Source organism: Condylura cristata, unplaced genomic scaffold (genome assembly GCF_000260355.1).
Source record: "Condylura cristata isolate star-nosed mole 26May11 unplaced genomic scaffold, ConCri1.0 scaffold00029, whole genome shotgun sequence".
In the NCBI taxonomy this organism is placed as follows: Eukaryota; Metazoa; Chordata; class Mammalia; order Eulipotyphla; family Talpidae; genus Condylura; species Condylura cristata.
In genome coordinates, this window is record NW_004567130.1 from 8263597 (window position 1) to 8286102 (window position 22506).

The following is a 22506-nucleotide window of genomic DNA, read 5'->3' on the forward strand; positions in this document are numbered from 1 at the left end:
GAGAAACCACAAAGGGGCATGGTGATCACAGATCACCGGGGCTGAAGAGGTTACTGCCAGCCTCCCTGCTTGCTGGTCTGCCTGTACCTGATCCCCTGCTCCCACATTAAAGGCCTGTCAAATCTACACAGGGCTCCCATTTGCTCGAATCCACGAAGAACCTGCCCACCTGTGCATTGTTTGCTGCCCGGCTGGTCCACCACTAGTGATAGGGGGAGGAGACAGACAAGGGAAGGAGGATCTAGGGAGCACTTCAGCTCCATACTGGAGGGCAGGCAGCTTTACCATCTCCTCTGCCCCATGACTTCATGAGATAGGGGAAAAGAATTTCCCAAAGAAAATTAGAGTAACAAAGTGCACGGTGGGTGGCCCCAGATCAGCAACTGATGTTTCCTATGTCTGCTGTTACCGATTAACACAAATTGGGTGGTTTAAGAAAGACAATTATTCTTAGTTTTGTGGTTAGAAGTCTGACATGAGTTGCACTTGGCTAAAGTCCAGTTGTAAAGGCTTGGTTCTTCCAGGAAGCGCTGAGGAAAGAATTCATGTCCCTACTTTTTTATATTTTACTGGCTGCCTGTGTTTCATGGTTTGTGGCCCCATCCTCCATTTTCAAAGGGCATCACTTCATTCTTCTAATGCACCCTCCTATGCCCCTCTTCACAGGAACATAGTAATAACATTGGGTCCACCTGCGTAAGACTAGATCATTTTCCTTTCAAGAGCCTTAACCTAATCACCTCTTGAAAGTCTCTTACCATGTAATGAAACATATTCATACATTCTGGGGATTAAATGAAAAAATGTTTGGGGTCCATGGTTTAGTCTACTATGGTAGGTATAATCAGACGGAGTTACTGCAAAGTACTCTGGAAACAGAAGGGTGACCTCTGCCCCAAGAAACTACAGCCTCCAGATTAAGTATTCAAATGAGTTTAAAACCTATCCTATTTGGCAGTCTCAGCCTTATTCTTTAAATACACAAACCACCTATATACCAATCAAGTGCCCCTGGCACCAGGCAAGCCAAGTCTCAAAATGTTTGTATACACTTTTACCATTAAAATTGCCAACCACCCACGGGTGACTTGGTGATGGGAAGCCCACAGGGATTATAACTGACATGGAAAAAAGCACAAAATGATGTAAAAATAAACTATTATATTATTTTTAAAAAACTGTCAACCACCACAACCACCACCACTGTTGGGGCAACAGCTATGTAACCAAATCCTGCTGGCTGTCTCACCAGTGGCCCGTGAATCGAGGTGCTAGGTTTACATGTGGCAAGCAAGTTCCAAATCTCAACAAAATAATCAGAGGTTAAGAAACAAGACTCTGAGCCGTCCCTGGTGGTGCAAGGGATTAATTCAGCACTACGAAGCTATTAGCAACCACTGCAGCATGTGTTTGACCCCCGTCTGGGAGGTGACCCACGTGGTGCTGCAGATTTCATCTTACCTGCTGTTCCCCTCAGCACTGTATTTCAGTCAATCCACCTGTTCTGCTCCCCACTCTCTGATGAATCCTCTCACCACCAACACCCTCCCCTCCCACCCCGTGCACTTCTGGCCTACACTCCAGCTCTTATATGCATAAATAATATTTTTAAAAAGTTACTAGAACTGCGTGGTTTCCTGTAGGCTAATTTGTAAACCTGAAACAAATCCCTTTTTAATGAAGTAACTTAAATGAGCTTTTCCTTGCCAACAAAGTTGTCTCAACATATCTTTGAACTCTACCCACTTATAAAATTTCACTACTCTGGCATCAGTCTCTGTCAGTGTAAGTCATCCCTTTTCCCCCCTGTCCCCCAGCCCCCGGGTTGACTGAATTTGGATTGAGGAGATGAGGAACATTAAGAGTCAGAAAGACCTGGGCTGGGTCCTAGCTCTGCCATTTACTGGATGGGTAATACTAAACAAGAGAATTCACTCCAAGTCTAGATTCCTCACCAATGGCATAGGGTGGCCAGAAAACCTAGCTATGGGATCACTACAAGGACTAGACAAGAACAACCAACAGTGGGACCTTTGAACAAGGCCTCCCCGGTCATTTGGGTCAATTTGACATACCTGCCTTTTCTGCATTTCCAAAATTCGAACAGTTCTGAAAACTAAGATTCATCAGTAACTCACGTAGCTGAAAACACTGACCTACACTGATAAGAGGATGGTTTAAGCCTTCTCTGGACCTTTTACTGTGAGCACATGCTGCTACAGAAGTATTAAATATTTGGGACAGGTCTCCACTGGATATAGAAATATCAATGTGTCCAATTATAGGACTCTGCTGGGTATTGTTTATTACAGTTGATATCCCATGTCTCTTTCGTATTAGTCAAGAAAACTGTGAATCTTAACAACGTATCTGACCCGGTGGTTTCTGAGATTATGGACCTATACTTTGGGGAGGTAAGGATAAAAATTTTAAACTGGTGTATGTAGGGCTTCCCTCATGGCACAAGGATTAAGTCTCAGCACTATGAAGCTGCAGCACTAGTTTAATCCCTGGCCAGGGAGGTGACCCACATAGCACAGTAGATCTCTCCTGTTTCACCTGCTGCTACCCTTGCAGTGTATTTCAGACAGTGTTGCTTGTTCTGCTCCCCACTGTCTTCGGTGAATCCCCTCACCCTCCCACACCTCTAGCTCTAGTAAATAAATAAATCTTTTTGGAAAATGGTGTGAAAAGACACAAAAACACTGACTCAAAAAGATACCTGCACCCCCATGTTTATTACTGCTTTATTTACAATTAGAAAGACATGGAAACAGCCCAAATGCCCAAAAGTGGATGACTGGATTAAAAAGATGTGGTACATATACACAATAAAATATTACTCAGCAACCAAAAAAAATAAACACATGCCTTTTGCAGCAACATGGATGGAGCTGAAAAATATCATGCTTAGTGAAATAAGCCAGAAAGAAAAGGAAAAATACTGGATGGTTTCACTCATAGCAGGAGCATGATGGACCAGGCGAGAAAATAATAATAATGAACTAATGAACAGCTGTATACCAGAGACATTTTATGGGGGTGGAGTGGGAAATGGGATCAAAAACAGTGCAGAGGGAGGGAAATGCACTGGACTATGGTGATGGCACATGGGTGATTTGGTGATGGGAAGACCACAGGGATTACAACTGAGATGAAATAATGCACAAAATGATGTTAAAATAAACGATTATATTATCTTAAAAAATGGTGTGTAGAATATGCACCAAGGTACCTATCATCTCTTGAGGACATTAGCAGCCAACAAATGTTTACAAACCCCACCACCCTAAACCAATATCACTGTGCCCCTTTCCCTGTAACATTCCAAAGAGCATTTAGAATTTGTATGCAACTTCCCCAGGTCAGTCGGCATACAGGTCAGGCATACAGGTCAGGCATACAGGTCAGGCATACAGGTCAGGCATACAGCCTGAGCAACCTGCTGATACCAGCAAGGTGGGGCTCTACACGAAAGGCACCCAACTTCAAGTACACACACACACACACACACAAGACATGGAAATAGAGAGCTGATCATCAAGCAGAAGCCCAAAGACCAAGTTCCATTAGAGTTTTAATGATTATGGAAAAGCAATTGTTCCCAAATTGAAATACAATCTACAAAAAAACGGATTGAAAGAAAAGGACAGCAGGATTCATTTCTCATGTATTCAGCCAGTGCTCATGAGAGAGCAGCCCACACAGCCAGGCGCTTTGTGGTGTCAGCATTACCGTCCTCTTCTTCCCCTTCAAGGTGACGCTTTTGACTTGTGGAAGGCTAGCAATAAAGGAAAAGGGAGAGCTGTTCAAAGAAAACCACTGTCTTTTTTTAAGGTGATCAGTTTCCTAAGACACTTCTGGTAAATTTGGGACATTCCATGTGAAACTTCTATTATCACGAATTACAGGTTGTCCTCATTGTCATCTGAATCCCCATCACACTCACCTCTGCACCCCAGATTCCAAAAGGCTCATCATAATGACAATTCTCTCTCTTGTGGCCTACAACCACTCAATGATATATACTGAAAGTAAGCATATAACCAGTCTCCTTTTAGTAGTCCTCACCTAAATTATGAAGCTTAAAGGGACTATAATACCTCCCACTGGAAGAGATATTACACTTACAAAGGCCTTAAAGATTAAAAGTTTAGTCAATAAATCATTAAAAACTTGCCCAAAGTTAAAAAGTTTTCAACAAATGTAAAATTGTGCCTCTAACAGTCTTCCAATCTTGCCCTGCAGGAGACATCTTGAATGATAGTGCTTCTCTACTGCATTAAATATACTTTCCATTATCAACTCTAAGGGTGCTAGAGTAGGTCAAGCCAAAACAATTTACATGCATCATTAAAAATGTTAAGCAGTTACTATTCGAACTCACTGCTGTTGCTCATCAGTATTTTAAACTACACACATTTAATGAGTATTGTCTAGAATACCTGGGCTGAAACTGGGGGTAGAGCTGTCAACTTATTTTCTTCAAAAAGCAAATTCTGAAACTTTATCTTCATGTCCTCATCCTGTGAAGAAGTGAAAACATAAGCAAGCTACATGTGAGGGAAGCAAAATGCCTAGAAACAAAGGATTAGGGTGCTGCTGGCAGTAGGGAAGTGAGTAGTCCATCTTCCGACAGAATAACCTTGCCAAAGCTCCAAGCTCTACGTGTTCATCACCTCTGCATTCCCAGTCATCTAAATACCAGCAGACAGTGCTCAACAGACACTGGCTGAATCAAACCTACAGGTCAAAAACCTCCCAGGATGTCAGAGAAACACAAATCCCAGCTGTCCACTTTCAGAAGCTGCATCTCAGATTCTGAAATGCACTCAAGAATCAGAGGCTAGAGCTTCCCAAATCTTTCCAGGGATTCCTTCCTACTGATTAATAAGGCCAGTCTGTGGGACAATCATAACAACTGAACACAGCACCTTAAGATTCACCCAGTTAAAATGAGCCTATTAAATGAGGAATGTGACCACACAGAGAAAGGCTGTATGAGGATAGACAGGGTGGCCGAAGCAAGGCGAGATCTCAGGAGAAAGCAAAACGCTGACACCTTGAAACTGGACTTATAGCCTCCAATTTCTGAGAAAATAAATGTCTATCGGTAAGCTGTCCAGTCTGTAGCACTGCATCTGGCAACCCAAGCAAACAAATACCCGTGTCATCCCAGACCACTCAGTCTTCAGACCACCTTTATATGGGATAAACCCAGGAGACGTGAAAGCTCTGTGGGCAATGACCCCAGTCATCCTGGGGATACTCAGTGGCCGGCATCACCACTCCCCCAGACTGTCAGCTTCCATAAGCCAGAATTCCTCCTACACCTACAGTGCCAAACAGTGCTAGACACATGGGCTCATTAACTGCCCTGACAGAATGAAGGTGTGAAGACACAAAACCCAACAAAGTGCCCTGATGTGGCAGCTCTTCAGCGTAGCTAACGGGAGTTGACCACAGGCTATTCAGATGGCTATGAAAACAAGCCATCAATAATATGGAAAAGTTACTCATCACGCCATAAACAGGAATGTGTACCTATAAATCCCTCCTTTGAGATGTCAACAATCTATTCAAAACCTGTACATTGTAATATGCCTCAAAGACAAGGAGGAAAGAATTAATTTCAGGTAGTGACCATGAGGGAGAAGTGGATACAAGGAGTGCTCCTCAAAGCAGACTCTGTTAATGGCGAAACAGAGACTGGAACTTCTCATATTCCAAACCTGCCAGTTTAATACCAGACCAAAAAAAAATTGTTTTGTTGTTTTCTTCAGAAACACTGAATTTCCCCCAAAATAAAACCAGAATGATCACTAGATAGTTTACTGGAGTGAGTGGGTCCTGTCCTCCTGAAATATTTACTCCACCTTTTGTGGCAGGGGTGAATTTCACCTTTTCCTTGGTTATTAATAACAGTTTTCTTTTGAGACAAAAAGTACAAGAAAAATAGGCTATGCCTATTCATAAATTTCTAGCAAATGCAAACCCTGTTGCCAGGTCTTCCATTTTTCTCAAGGCTAACACAACTCCTCTATCCAGATTTGTTCCCCAAGAGTTTCCCTATTAGGGCACATGAAAAGACCCAAGAGGCATGGTTTTCTTTTTTTCATCAAAATTAAATCCCACATGCAAAGCGCACCCTTTGTTTCCAAATTCCTTTTCTCAAGGATCCTGCTGTTTCAAATCTGTGAGGTCTATTAAGCACTAAATCATCTGACAGATTTCCTGGGGGGGACTGCAGTTTCCAGGGCAACAATTCAAACACACATATCTATTTTTTTTCTTCGTTTAAAGATTTGTTGTTACAAACTCAGGCTGGCCTGAGCAAAACTATTAGGGGTAAAAGGCTGGATGAGAGTAGGGACATTCTTCCCAGAGTCCCAGAGCACAGTGCAGAGACTGATGGCTGAGGAGTTCTTAGACCAGTAACAGTCTCCAGTTCAACTTCCCTCCGGGACCGGAAAGACCAAGTGAAGCTCAGCAGAGGCAGAGGTGTGCTCAGTGGCACTGCACACTTAACAGGAGACCTGATGTCCCTCAGAAAACCTGACTGATGTTGCAGCTAATTCTAAAACCGAAGATTAGCCCAGCAAAGTCACAAAAAACTTCCCACTCTGGTAGTTGGAATGAGCTCAGCACATAATCTAAGGGCAGCCACAGCCCCAGACACAGAGGGAATGTAGACTTGAAAGGTGCAGGAGCAGTCTGCACCAATGGCACACTTGTGCATCATGAACAAGTGGCACCCATTATGTCCAATCGCTTAGGTTTGAGAAATAGCTGGATTCTCTCCCAGAAAGGACACCTCCTCTCCTTCCTCCTCCCCCTGCTTCCCAGATTTATGATTGAAAATTGTGTGTGAAAGGTTGGGGAAGGAGAGTTGAAGGGAGAAGAGGCACAGATTTGGGTGGAAGTGCAGAGCTAGAACAAACTCTCAAAGGAACACCGCCAAACTGCAGACTCGGACTAAAGCTGGCAGTAAGACAAACATCAAATGAACCTGTCCATCAAAGGGCCATCAGTAAAGTTGAAAAGGCTGCAGACCCCCCCCAGACACGCCCACATATACCTGCCCCATACACCTTGAGCTTGATCTAAAGCAATCTCACTGAACTGACCCAATAAAGCAAATACTGTGTTTCCTTCCTCTTTTTATCTCTCAGGCAATTCAGGGCACTGTTCCATACCCACCTGAAGCCATGGATGTCTTAAGGCTTCTTCTGTTGTAAAACGCTCCTTTGGATCCACTACCAACAACTTCTTGACAAGGTCCAGAGCTAGAATATTAAGACAATTTGGCATATCACCGTGCAAAGTAAATAAATTCCACTAGCTACATTAAAGTATGCCAGAAATCATCAGTCAACATGCAGAAAAAGAAGAGAAGGGCTAAGATCACCAGGAACTCAGCAGGTGTGGTGGGCAGGACCCTCTGATCTTTGCTTACTCATTCTCTGTACTCTTCAAAAGTGGCCTAAGAACATCAAGAATAATTATTATGCTCCCCATGTCTCCCACCACAGTTACAACCTCTTAACTCTGTTCGCTCTCCTTGTTGGACTCAATTTCAAACTAATTAAAGCTGAACTTCTACCCAGTTCTACAACATGCAAGGCACTCCATGTTTTGAACTCTCCCTAAAACCCATGGATTGAAGTAAGTTTAGTTCCTCAGTCACGGAGAGGATCTTTGGAAATAATAGGCTTCCTGGAAATAAAGCTGGACAGTCAGCAAGAGGTGGCTTGAGTACTGCAACCTTCCTCCTTTCATTTATGCAATAATCTGGACATTTAATACAATAATCTATGCTACATTGTATAACATTCAATTTTAGTGTCCGATTTTTTTTTCTTTTGAGATTTACAAAGTTGCACTTTTAAATTCTAAATCAAAGTGACTACTAACATGTAGTTCTTATTGTATGTTTACTTACTCAAAGGAAACCTTGTTACTAAACAGTCAATTTACTATTTTGCTTTAAACAGGTACCAGGCACTTGACTATGTCACAGTTAACCTTCACAAAAACCCTTAAAAGTAGGGGTTACTGTGCCCCTTTCACAAAAAAGAGGAAAAAATGGAGACACAGAGAGGTTAAGCAACTTTTCTAAGGTCACAGGGCAAAGAAATACCAGAACCCAGAACTTTAACTTCTTTCTGCCTGGCTTTGGGAGTCAGTGCTCTTAACCTCCTTTGTCTCACAAATGGTGCAAAATTAACAGAAAAGAATAGAACTGACAAGAGAAAACAATCACAGGATTTAAAAAGAAACTCCCACCAAAGTACACATGCAGACTTTAACAAACCAAATTCTTAATCCTTATGTAACCATACCCTGCTCTGAGACCTCTGCCCAGATTTTGGGAATGAAGTTGTATTTTCCACTGGTGATCTGATCCTTCAGTGACATCTGATTCTTAGCATCAGAGAAAGGTGGATACCCACTCAGGCTTAATATTGGGAGAGAGAGAAAAATAAATTAAGTGCCATTTTCACTGGCATTCAGATACACAGATTTCTTTTTCAGCCTTAGATTAAATTTTTCTTTAAATAATGGTTTTAAAAAAATAAAGACCTAAATTATACATAAGCTCTCTACCTGGACACATTTCTGATTTCAATGAATTACCTCCAACCAGACTCAAGCAAACTTTTCTTACCAAATAAAAAGAATAACTCCCAAACTCCAGCAGTCTACAGCACGGTTATAACCAGCAGTCTCAAAGGAAACAAGAACCTCCGGAGCTAAGTAGGTAGGGGTTCCACATAGGGTTTTCATGAGAGAGGTCTCCCCCAAAATCTTGGACTGTCCAAAATCAGTGATCTAGAATTAAGGACAAAAGGTAGTCGTTTTTAAGGATCACAAAAAAGATTAACATAGTCCAAAGGTTCCAAAAGACATGCCTGATAGACCAGCTTCTATCCCACAGTTCTTACCTGCTGTTAATCTGGAATCTACAAATTCATATTTAATAGTTGTAAACTATACAAGTTACTTTGTTTAAATACCAGATCCAAGGAATCTCCAGACCTACGTTTTCCAAGTTGTCTAAGATTTTTAATCTTCTAAAAGGTTACAAAAAGGCTTATGAGGATAACTGTGAACACTTGATCTAGGATTCTAGCTGGAGATGTATGATTCTTCTTAGGTGTGGCTTCTCAACCTTGCCTGCACTGTAGAATACCTAAGGAAGCTGAGAAAAATATTTTTGCCTGGGTACCAACTTCAAATATTCTGAGGTGAAACTTGGGTGTCACAATTTTTTTTTTTTCCATCAATAGGGGATGAGATTGAAATGTGAAGCCAAGCTGAGGAAGCAGAATTTTAGATAGAGGGAAAGAGGAAGACAGTGAATTTGATTCATTCATTTATCTGACCCTTTCCTCTTTTCCTCTGAATATAAGTGGCTTGTACACAGTGCAACTCAATAAATACTCATTAGAATCTGGATTAGAGCCATCCCACCAGACCACTACAAAAATTTTTAAAAATTTAATAGTTCTCAACTTTTTAATGCTCCCACTTTTTATTTGATTCATTTTAAAAGTTCCTGAACAAAAAATCTACTGGAGTGGCCACATACAAAACATAAATTTATCACCTTTACCAGGCATTCCTCTTTTTGAGATGAGAGTAGAACATTCTCTGGTTTTAGGTCTCGATGAATAATGCCATTTTCATGAAGGTACTATATAAAAAGGATGGAATGGACCTTAGATTTATGTATTAAGTACATGTACAGAAACAACCTAGACAGGCAGACATGACAGACAAACACAGATCTCTTACAGCTGAGTAAAATGGGTAAAAGGATTAGTGTTTACAAATTTAAGAAAATCTCTGAAAAAGTAGAAAAGGAAAAAGGCAATATATAACAGTAGACCTTTTATTTCATGTTGTTATTGTTTTATTCATACAAGAACTGGAGTGTAAGCCAGAGGAGCAAGAGGGTGCCAGGATTCACCAGAGACAGAGTGGAGAACAGAACAGGCTGACTGACTCAAATACACTGCTGAGGGGAGGATGGGTGAGACAGGAGAGGTCTGCTGTGTCATGAGGATCAGCTACCTGTCCGGGATGAATTCATGCCACAGAGGCTGTGGATTGATATACAGTGCTGAGTCTTAATCTCTTATACCACCAGAGAGGCCCTACTTCATGTTTTAAAATAACAAAAATATCACATTGGCAGAAATAAGCCCATTTCAGTAATAAAAATATAAATGAGTAATATAAAATTTGGGGGGATCATTTAAAGTAAACCACAAAAATTCCACCAAAATGATTTATGTGGTTTTTCTAATGATGAGAGTAATTATTTTTTAAGGAAGTCTATAAAATACATATTTGTAAAATTACTATTTAAATACCTGACATATTCCTAGATGTAAAGATTTAATCTTCAAAAACTTTATGGTTTGGAATAGAATGCTAATGTCTCTTTGTACTGTAATTATTATATACTTAGCCATTTCTCCAGAGAAAAAAATTACCCAGTTGGCCTCTCTGGTGGCAGAAGGGGTTAATTCTCACACTATGAATTTATCTGCAGCCACTGCAGCACAAGTTCCATCTCCAGACAGGGAGGTGACCCACATGGTGCAGCAGCCCTCTCCTGTATTTCAGTCAATCTGCCTTCTCTGCTCCCCACTCTGTCTCTGGTGAATTGATGAACCCTCTTTCCTCTCTCCCCCCACAGCTCTGACCTGTACCCCAGCTCTTGTATATATAAATAAATCTTAGAAAAAAAAAATTTCCCCTATGTTCAATGATCTGCACTCATTTCAACTTAATATTCTGGGCATAAGGGAGGGAAATAAACTATTAAGAGAGTAAAGCACTAGTTAGGTGTTTATGGGTTTCAATTTCTTCTGGCTGTTCCTCTGGCCTGGAACAGAAATTCCTCTAATACACTTTCACTGAGAAAGGGACCTATAGTGGGCAAACCCAGGTGGATCAACCCCAGGAAAATCCCCTCAATCCTCACTTAATAAAAGAGACATTTCCAATCCTGTGTTTTTTGCTTGGAGTAGGTTTTCAAAGGAAGAAATCTTGGCATAGGGTTGCCACAACCAAATTTGGTTTGAGAAACAGTTATGGTCTGTTCTTCCACCAACACTTTCACCAACAGCGAGAAGGCAATGTCCACGCCCGTCTACTATAGGCTGCTGTTTGGGGAACAACCTGTCTGTCACCACCACCCCAACTTGCCATAGCCAGCCTGACCCCCATATCTGTCCACTCTCACCCGGAGAAGTAAAGGGGATTTCTACAAGAATTGTAGAGATGAGGGACCAAAGATCCTCCAGAAATACTTTCAGGCTAAAGAGAAGACACCAAGGACCTTATGTTTATCTCTTTAACTCTCCTTACTCTCTTAAACTGCATGGCAAGAACTTGCTAATCAGAGATGTTTTTGCCAAGAACAGAAAACACAGAGGGCTTCTCTTACCTGTACGGCCAGGAGCATCTGGTAAAAATAAAGTTTGCACGTAGCTTCCTTAAGGCGTTTATTCACCACCCTGTCAAACAGCTCCCCTCCTTCCATCCTAAGACACACACAAAGCAGGGAGCTCACTCTTAGGAGAGGTCTCATTTGGCTGAATAGCACAAACTAAACAAACTTATTAAGACAGCCAATGAATGCTGTTTTGATTCACTCTTGAATACTGTTTTTCAAGGCAATGAGTCAATACACATCTCCTCCACAAGGAAGAGGTCCCTGTTGGAATCTAAAGAACAAGAAAAAGTAGGAGTATGCAGAGGCTGGGAGGCACTTGGGGAATTTTTAAAAATGAGATTTAGAACATGCCCATGAGTTAAATTAATTAAAATTTGCTACACTGATAATCAATTTAGTTTTGTTTAAGAGAACTATTTCATATGCTCCATTGTATTTATTATACAAAGACAAAAAGTTTGCAAAAATTAAATTCAGTAGATGAGAAGCAGGGCCCAGGAATGTGCATTTTTGTATGGAGCCCCAGATGATTCTGAAGCTGGTGCAGAGGAACAAAAAAAAAAAAAGGTAAACTGGGTTTGAACCCTGTTCCACCACTTCCCATCTGTGGGATATTAGACAAGTATTTTAAACTCTTTCTGAGCTTAGCTCTACATCTTACATGGTGGTTGTAAAAATTAAGAGACCTCCAACATAGTATAGCACCAAGCACAGTGTAGATATTTAACAAGGTTATTCAACTGTGTTGCTCATTATTTTCCTTTTCTGTAAAGTGGGGTGAAAAATCAAGCAACTTGCTAGTAACTTCAGAGAAATCTGTATGACTAGTGTGAAAAGTTACATGAGTCAATCATGTGAACTACTTAGAGCAGCAGTTAGCTTTCATAAGAGGTAATTAGTACCAGTGACAATTTTTGTATTATCAAACTGTTAACCATCAGATAACAATCTCCTATTCAGTAGCAACAGATATTTCCTTAACTAATACAAGGAGCTTTCAGCCTTTCCTAGAGCTATGATCAACCTACACAGCTACCATGTGCCACCTCCACAGGAAGCCTCGCTGAGTGCCACACAGCCGCTCCCAGATACTACACAGTGACGACCGAATAGAACGTCAACACAGGCTTCTTCAAGGAAATTATTTTGGTCATACCAATGAACACAGGACTTTATGACTATTGAAGTAAAGCAGCAAGCCACTGCAAAGTACCCAAGTGTCACCATGCAACCTGGTAGTGTGCTCACCAGCAGAAAGGGAGATACTTCAGAGTAGTCAGACCTACCCGTGGTCATGGTCGAGCAGCTCTGGGCTTTGCTAGGGGCTTTCCAATCCTCGTATCATTTAACCCTTAAGACTCTGCATGGGGCATCATTATTATTCCCATTTAGGAAAAATGAGACTCAGAAGTAAACTAACCCATGAGCAGAGTGGGAATCAAACCCAGATCTCAGATCCAGAGTCTGGCACCTCTGAGCCACCTACCTTTGGTAACACTGGGGAGGCTTTAGAATTGACACTAAGCCCCCCCACACACACTTTGTGTATCTCCATAGCACACACAGATGGAGGATGAGAAATGCAAGCCAGCATTAGACTCTGGCAATTTTAGAAGTGTTTAAATGGAAACAAAAGTTTGCTACTTACAGTTCCAAAACAATGTAATAATCTTTGGCATCAAAAACATCTTTAATCTTGATGATACAAGGCTAAAAGAAGGGAAAAAAAGGAAAAGTAATATGAAGTTCCCAAGAAGAAAACCACAAGAGCAGGACTGAGCAACATGTGCCCAGAGAGTCAGGGAAGCCAAGACCAAGTACTTGGCACCCTGCCCCAGGACACTTTGAAGTTCTCGAAGGGCAAAGGCAAAACAGAATGTTGCTGGTGCCTCAGGAAGAATATGGAAGAAAGACCCAACCACATCAGGGAGGGGCTGGTCTATGTTCACATATAAGATATAACAAGAAGAGTAAGGTCATGTCCCTTCCCTGTCTTCCTCCTCTCTGACCTAAGCATGGGTACTCAGGACCCCTGAGGGACCTTACAATTGACAGGAATAAATAAAAGGGGCTGGACAGGGAGCCCAATGATGCCACCAGACAGCGAGGCTATTCAGTTCGAAGACACTGGAAACACAAGGAACTAGGGACCCCATATGACAAGATCCTCCCTTTTTTCCCAAGGAAAGAGGGAATTTCAAATTTTATAAGAACTCTAAAGCACAGCAGTGGGGTAGGAAAGTGAGACACACACACACACACACACATGACTGATAGTTGTGATTTCTGGTCAATGTAGGCTATACAGGACATTGAAAATCAAAGTCAAGCAATATTGTAGAATTTAAAATGTATATGTAATATTACCTAAAAATACCTATTGTTTTCAGAACACAAAGGACAGACAATAAAACTCAACGGTAGAAGTAAATGATGTGGTGAGTATCCCATCCAGGACACACGCACCCCAGAAGAGAGGATTGTGGTTACTTAACAGAATTAAAGGGAAGAGCAATAAAGACCTTCAGATTTTAGACTGAAAAGAGTAATAAGATAAGCCAGAGTGATATTCCTATAAAGCAAACTTCACCACTACTATCAATCCAATTAAAATCCTCCAAGTGGTTCCTCCCTGTACCATGTAGCAGTGAGGTGAACAATGCCCACTGCTTTCCCCAGCTGGATGGATGTGAACACAATGCCAAGAGGAAAAGGCGTCACGAAAGACTGCAAAGCTGAAGAGATTCAACTGTATGGGTCAAGTCTTCATTCTTTAGTTAGAGGTGAGTTCAAAGGTATTCATTGTATTGGTTCACTTTAGAATTTATACACTTGTATCCTTACATATGCCAAATAGCATGTGATTTTTAAAAATGTAAAGACAGAAGGAGAGAAAAGGCAGGACGTAAGGAGCCCAAGAAAAAGCCTTTAACACCTTATAGAGTAGAAGTTAAAATCCCACTTTATTGTAGGGATTAGCAATCTTTCACAACTTAACCTCATCCTGTCACCACCCACATCCCAGCTTCCTCTCCTACTCACTCCCATGCATCTTTCTTTCAAGACCACAAAACTCCCCACCCATGGAGGATCACTAGTGTCAAGAGTTTGTTCACAGCTTTTCTCCTGCTCTGGTGATGCGGCACTCTGGGCCTCTCAGCCTAGACATCAAGCCCTAGCTCAATGTCCCTATTGAAATACACCCATTCTCCTGCGGAGGTTCTAATCTTGCCACCTGACACTGCATCTTCAGTTACCTGTCTTTTTGCCAGCTGTGAGCTCCAGAGGGCAGAGAAAGAATACTATTCACATGAGTCTTCTCTCACCAGGTACAGCAAGGACTACCAAGTCTACTTATCTTTCTAGGACCAACACCCAGCCTAGTGACTGACATGTGTGCATCCTACTTGAATATCAATAGTAGCAACACACCTCCATGAAGGTAGACTCCGACAGCCACATTTTGGTCATAGCACATGAGCCACAACAGTGATGCTGATAGCAAAGCAGTTCTGCTGCTCATTCTCCACACCTATGATCATAGCACATTGGCTCTGCAATGTGGTTACTGTCACAATAATGAAAATGCCAAGTATGCACTGAGCTTCATATAAGAAGAGGAAGTGGGGCCTCCTTCATCAGGGAGGGGTTAAGTCTCAGCACAGTGAAGCTATCTGCAGCCACTGCAGAACGAGTTTGAGCCCCAGGGAGCTGACCCACATGGCACAGATGTCTCCTGTCTAACCCACTGCTCCCCTCAGCAGTGTATTCCAGTCAATCCACCTATTCTGCTCCCCACTCTGTCTCTGGCGAATCCTCTCACCCCCCACACCTCTGATCTCAAACATCAAAACACACTCATGAGTCCATACTTAATACACTTGGGGTTCTACAGGCCCTTGTCAATTGCCAAAAATATTTTTAGGGACCTTATTTGGATTTTACATTCTTCTTGATTCTACTGACCACTGGATTTGTGTAAATGTTATGTTGGGGACTCTGACATCAGAGAAAATTCCCTAAGGATTCAATACATTAATCTTGGCAATATGATTAAAATATCCACACCCCAGAAAATAAAGGTTCCAAATGAAGAGATTCCAGATCCTTTGAAAAAATGAAACAAGAGAACTGTTGCATTATTGTGCCTATGGCAGTTATTTTATTGTTACTTTCTACTTGTTGTTTGGAGGACTTTGCAGGAGGGTGGAAGGGTATAATAAGAGAAGAAAAAAGTTGACTTTTTATTGTTTGGAAGCTAAGAACCAAAATAAGATAATCCTTACTGGAAAGACTATGTCTTATTTCAAGTTTAACTCCAGTGCTTACCCAACTGAGACAAGCTCATCCTTGTATCAAAAAGGTAAGAATATTGCCAAACAATGAGATAACTGACAGCCTTTAATCAGATTTAAGGACAAAGTCCTGCCATATCCTTGAATTTACTTGACTTACTTCAAATGAGGTAAATAGAAATCAGTACCATCTAAACGTATTTTGAGTTGTTAAAACTACAGGTATAATTAAGCCAAATTTACCAAACTAGCAATGTTTTCCAAACATAATCAGTTGATCAAGACTATGAAATATAATATTTAGGAGACTTACTATGTATTTGGCAAGAACTACTTCAATGCAAATACCACATGATAATTTAACTATAAATCTTAGTACAGTTTTGTCCTCAAATTTCAGGGTAAAACTCTTCCCAGTTAAATGACAGTTAAACACGTGCAGGTGTACACACATACATATATAGGCATGCACACACACATGATTAAGGAACACAGGTTTATCTAACTTCATTATATTGAAATGCTGTGAATTTAAATATGGGTCATTTTATAACAATACTTACGTGATTTAACTTTTTCAAAATTTCTATTTCTGTTTCAACATTGAGAGCTGGATCCTTTGATAAATAAAATTACATTAGGATATAATAATAATAATATTCAACATTCAGAAAATATTTATCATTATACTTGAATAAAGGCTGCCATAACCAGAGACATCAGTGTCTAGAAGTTGATGAATTAAGGAGTTCACCTAAAATCACTCTGCAAAATGTCTGGCAAGTAGGAGATATTCAATAAATAACCAGCCCGAGTGTCAATTTCTTTATTTAAAGCAGTCACCTCAAGGGCCTCCTTGGTGGCACAAGGGTTTAAAGAGTAGCACCATGAAGTTATCTGCAGCCACCGCACCATGAGTTTAATCCCTAGCCAGATTGGTGATCCACATGGCACAGCATACTGCTCCTGTCTCTCTCCTTACTCCCCTCAGCAGTGTATTTCAGTTGATCCGCCTGTTCTCTTCCCACTCTGTCTCTGGTGAATCCTCACCCCCTGTACTTCTGTCCTGCACCCCAACTCTTGTATGTATACCTAAATAAATAAATAAATTTATTTATCAACCTCATACCCCCACTTTACAGATGAGGCAACTGAGGTTCAGAAAAATGGAAGTCACTTGCTCCAGTTTCCACAACCAGAAAATGTTTCTACTGATACCATTGATTATCTGGTAAGCTCTGCTTATCTCATTAGCTATGGAATTACTTACATTCGTAAGAAATGATAAAACAAAAACTGTAGACCAGAAGGTATTCAATTAACTGAATGAAGAAGATGTCAAGGCAAATTTCTAATAGAGCAAACACAGGTTCCAATTTCAACCACAGGCTGACATGTTTACTGTGATTCTGACAAGAAGAAACTGCTAGATACTGAAAATTGTTCTCTTTTACAATTCCAAAAGGATGAATCAAGTAACTCAACCTCACATGCTACACCCTCCACAAGCAAAGAGGATACAGAATTACAGATTTATGTAATATCGACTTAAGTTAGCAACCCATATGTTTAATTTTAAAAGCCCTCTTCTTCCTGTAAGCCATTAAACTCATTACCAAGTCAGGGTGTACTATGATGACAGGTCTAAAGAATCTAATATGATTTGAAAGATGAAATTAAGAAGTAAATTTCACTCCAAGCTATTAAGAATCTGGTAGATCCTTTCTTCTCCCAAAGGGAAACAAATCTAGAGTCACAGGGGGGAAAAAGGCTCTAACAAAGTGAACACAAAAAGGAAATTCCTTTTGCCATGTGAGAAAATGGCCTTATCTTGAGGGGAAAATATTGATCTTTAAAAATGTTTAAGTATAATAGCCAGAAACAGCTGGCTGCAAAGAAAAATATGATTAAGGGCCATGATTTGCATTACTTTGTTGGATCACATGTAGAAAAACCAAAGCATCTGGACATTTCCCCTAAGTAGTAAAAGTGTATTACGGAAAATGCAATAAAATGAATGGCTACTATATAAAAACTATTAAAATAATTTAATTAAGATTTTTTTTAAATACCCAAAACATAAGCTATTAAAAAAGCCACATCACCAGGAAGAACAAAAAATTAGAAATTATCTAAATGATCAGCAGGAGAAATGGCTGAGCTTACTATAATACAGTTGATGAACAAAGACTTGATCATCAAAAAGAATATACTGAGGTTAAGTTGATGCATTAATGCTGATGTGGAAAAACAGAACACAAAATTGCATATACAATATGATTTCAACCATTTGAAAACATGAATTCATATGCGCAAAGACTAAAAAAGAGAAGAAAACTAAAAACAGCTGTGGAGTTATAGTGGTGGGATTACAGCTGGAATTTTTTCCCTGAGTTTCTTTCATTTATCATAAAAACAATCTTGCAACAAGTTGGAAGTGGGGGGGGGTCCCACTATACACACTATTAAAGGCAACCAAATATTTTGCAATAAAATGATCTACAAGTACATTCCTAAGTAACTTGAAGATGCTGAAAGATTTTCTATGTTCTTTGATACTCACAATTTCATGTAATCTCAGCAGGAAATTCTTCCAAACATTAATAATTGCTACCTAAAATCATTTTGGGAAGTTAAGAAATGTGAAGAACAGCTGAGCAGCCACAAATGCAGGTACTTACTACCTCTCTCTCAGAGCCAGCAAACTTCTTTTTGTTAATGATCTTTATGGCTACTTTTTTACATGTTTTCCTCTCAAAAGCTAGCTTCACCTCTCCACAGGCACCACTGTGGGGAAAACAGATAATGATTGGCAGGATGTTTTTAGTCATGATATCCACCACTCCCGAGTCTGCCCATGATATCCACCACTCCCGAGTCTGCCCAATTTAACTACAAGTTAAAGAGGATCCATGCACAGCCCTTCCATTGTCTCCTTCAGTTTGCCTATTTTGAATATTTTGTATCAGTGGAATCATATAATAGGTGGTCATTTATGTTTAGCTTCTTTCACCTGATAGGTTTTTCAAGCATGTAGCATATTTCATATTGTTACAAAACAGAGTGAAACCTTATCAATATCAAATGTCAAGGGCACAAGTGGATGTGCACCAGCCAACAATCTGAATCAGCTACAAATTCTACTATCAGAGCAGAACAATACAGACTTAATTTATTATCATCCCAGATACAATTTTTAGAAAGACAGAATAGGAGAACAAATAAGAAAGAAATGAAAAACAGCAAACAGAATTACGTTGCTGTTAAAAATGAGTAACTGAAAAGTTAGTTAACAAAATCGGCAAATGAGTTGCTTTCCTTGATACATTCCTTTCTTTTCTTATTCTCTATCTTTAATGTATATCTCTAATATACAGTTGATGCACTCTAAATAAAATTGTAATACCTAAGAAACTAAAAGTAATACACAATTTAACCTGCTTGCAGCAAGCTCTCAAGGATTTACAATGCACTAGAATACTATACTAAAGGAGGAATGCTACCCAGGCAGCCATCCAGTGCTGTCACCTGTACATGGGCCCTGTTCTCCAAAGTCTGGGTCAACCCCAGGTAACAGCTACTGGTTCATTAACTACCTGAAGTCAACTGTACATGACTACTGTGGGCTTTGGACATGAGACGATGGGTTTGCCAAAACATCTTTGTTACTGCATATTGTGTATATCCATGTATAGTATAAATGTACCATTGCATCACACTATAGTGTATAATTCAGTGGCTTTAAGTATATCCACAATATTGTATAACCACTAACTCATATTTAGAATCTTTTCATCAGCCCAAATTAGAACCCCATATTAATTAAGCATCTACTCTCCATTCTACCCTCCTCCTAACCCTGGCAACCTCTAATCTGCTTTCTGTCTCTATCGATTTGCCTATTTTGAATATTTTATTTCAGTGGAATCATTACTAGGTGGTCATTTTGTGTTTGGCTTCTTTTACCTGATAGGTTTTTCAAGCATGTAGCATATTTCATTCTTGTGTACAGCTAAGTAACAGCATAGATATAGCACTTTTTGTTTACCAATTATTTGGAAATAACATAGGTTATTTCCAACTTGTATCTACAGTGACTAGAATAGCAATGAACATTCACACACACATTTTTGTTTGAACATTTAATTTCACTTTTAGAGAGTAGAAACCTACTAGCAGGGGACCTGCAGGACCATGTGGTAATTCTGTTTAACTTTTGAAAAAACACCAAACTGTCTTCCACTGTAGCTGTACATTTTACATTCCTACCAACAGTGGATGGGGACTCCAATTTCTTTATATCGTCAACAAATCATTTTATTTTCCAATTCATTTTATTTTCCAATTCTTAGTTATGGCCCTCCTAGTCTATGGTAGCAGGTATGAAGTGGAATCTCGTTATTTGCATTTGCATTTCACTAGTGACTAGATACTGAGCATCTTCTTGTATGGTTTTAATCATTTGTGTATCTCCTTTGAAAAAATATCTATTCAAATCCTTTGCTAATTTTTATTTTTATGTATTGAGGAATAACTGACATATACCATTACACTGAATCACGAATATAATATAAACAATAAAGTTTAGTTCGCATCCATTCACCCACTTTAGTTTGTTTGTCTCATCCCTGGAATGATATGCTAACGTTCTCTTATCTGTGGTTTCTAGGCAAAAGAATACAACTCTTTGGCTCAAGGTAACCATTTTCCTGCTACAAAGAGAGCAATTTCTAGAGGACAACCGACAGTGCTGAATCAAAAGATGAAGCCAGAGGGAGCTCTTAGGCTGAGTCACAGATAACAGAATTCAAAGGGTGAAATAAAGCCCTAAAGTCCCTAGACTGAACCATGTCTGAAGTTAGTTCTTCTCCTATGTTCCCCGTTTTTTTCCCCTTACACATTTGAGTTTAGTTTCTATCACCTGCTAATAGATTTGTGTGGACCCCTCCTTTACAAAAAAAAGTAGAATTAAATGCTACTTTTTTTACAGAAATAAGAGAACATTAGCACTTAATTCCATACATTTCTTAAAAAAGCGTATATTTGGCTGTGAATTTCGAAGCAATCAATGCAAATGTGGAAACATAATGAGTTAATAAGTTTAATATCCATAAATTAATCCCCTTAGATGGTCACAAAAAGTACATTGTACTTGATTTTATGAGCAAGAATAAGGCTAATTATTTCCTGCTATATGTTTCCTACTTTCAAGTTTCCAAAAACACAAGTTAAGTACAAAGGCCTTTGGGAGATGGAGGAGATGAAGGGGACAATGAAGCAAAAGCGTGGTTAAGACTGTTACAAAACTTTCCCGATGAAGGTGGTTTTCTCAAGGTCTGATCAGGTAACCATAAAGGACTCTAAGAGCCACAAAATCAATACTATTTTCAGGACAGCAAGACACTGTTTGCCCTTTCCATTCTTTCTCTCAGAAGAATGAGAAGAGGCTACAAGGCATGTGATATTACAACAGACTAAATGAAAAGGCAAGTGTCAAGATATAGTCATCTTCTAGTAATCAGATATCAAAAAATATAAAACAATACCTCTTCTTCCCACTATCATTTACAATTTTTTTCATTAAAAATATTTAACAAAGTGAATTTGTATTTAATGAGTTAACATCAGTAAACATCTTCATCTTAATTTCTAAAGCCTTACACATTAAGTTTTAAAACACATTAAAAAAAACTCTCGGGCCCTCCTTGGTGTTGCAGCAGGTTAAAGCACAGCACTAAGAAGCTAAAGCCACTTCATCATGAATTTGATCCCTGCCCCAGAGGTGACCCACATGGCGTGGCAGACCTCTCCTGACCCGCCCGCTGCTCCCCTCAGCAGATCTGCCTGTTCTGCTCCCCACTCTGTGGTGAATCCTCTCACTGACCCTGTACCTCTAGCCTGTACCCCAGTTCTGTATGCATAAATAAAAAAATCTTTAAAAAAAAACCCTCTCTAGTAACCCTCCCTGGTAGTGCAGTGGGTTAAAGCATAGAAACAACCCTTTTATTTCCTGGATCATGGAGTGGACCAAACATGTCCAAGGTATTAGCTAATTGGTGCTAAATGGTCCAATCAACCACAAGACTGAAAAATGGTCGAATAGACCCATGGGTGGGGCACCATGAGAAAGGATATAAGCAGGGTTGGAGAGAGCTAAGAGAGACTATTTCAGCCTCCAAAGAAAATAGGGGAAGACTCTTGTTCCTGGCCTCAGAAGAAAGAAACAGAAACTGAAAGAAGAAAGAAGGAAAAAAGCTTTCTTCCTACAGAGAGATTGGGCCTTCTGTTCTGTCTCTGACACTGCCTGAAAAAAGCAGGAAAGGCTTGGTGTCTCAAAGAACTATTTGTTGTTGGCAAAGTCCAACAACTCACAAAAAGCAGTTATCACTTGGTGTCTCTGACAATACCTCTGGGGGACCAGTGGTGACTATCACTACTAGCCAGTGTGGTCTAGCTCAGGTGATAGACAGGTGACCCGTACTTCTGATGGACACTATGTGGATGAGACAGCCAGTCACTTGTGACAATAATAAGCTCTTTGTTTCCCCTATTTGTAAAATAAACCCCATGGTGGTTGTTCCTGGAGCCTGAGGTGTCTTGCAATTGTGCATGTGGGTGAGAACACAGACAAGTGACCTGTCCTTTTATCGAGCACTGTCCTTGATGAGCTGTAGCTTATAGCCCCCTTTTATATGGTGTTGCATTGCTATAGCCCTTGGTTTCAGTTTTTGGCTTTGAGGC

At 40.1% G+C, this 22506-nt stretch overlaps 1 protein-coding gene across 3 annotated transcripts in view; it reads right to left on the reverse strand.

Moving 5' to 3' along the window:
• Nucleotides 1-3552: 3552 nt before the first annotated feature.
• The window catches only part of CHEK2 (checkpoint kinase 2), a 32274-nt gene continuing 13320 nt past the window's right edge, over nt 3553-22506 (reverse strand). For 2 of the 3 annotated variants that reach the window (XM_012730809.1, XM_012730807.1), the window contains 10 exons: nt 18447-18552; nt 16329-16382; nt 13119-13180; nt 11462-11558; nt 9611-9697; nt 8669-8832; nt 8343-8458; nt 7201-7286; nt 4446-4526; nt 3553-3781 (listed from right to left, as the gene is read on the reverse strand). In XM_012730809.1, the coding sequence (XP_012586263.1) occupies nt 3686-3781; nt 4446-4526; nt 7201-7286; nt 8343-8458; nt 8669-8832; nt 9611-9697; nt 11462-11558; nt 13119-13180; nt 16329-16382; nt 18447-18552 (949 nt within the window). In that variant the 3' untranslated portion in view covers nt 3553-3685. The remainder of the gene's footprint in view (nt 3782-4445; nt 4527-7200; nt 7287-8342; nt 8459-8668; nt 8833-9610; nt 9698-11461; nt 11559-13118; nt 13181-16328; nt 16383-18446; nt 18553-22506) is intronic. The other variant, XM_012730808.1, reaches the window with a different exon arrangement.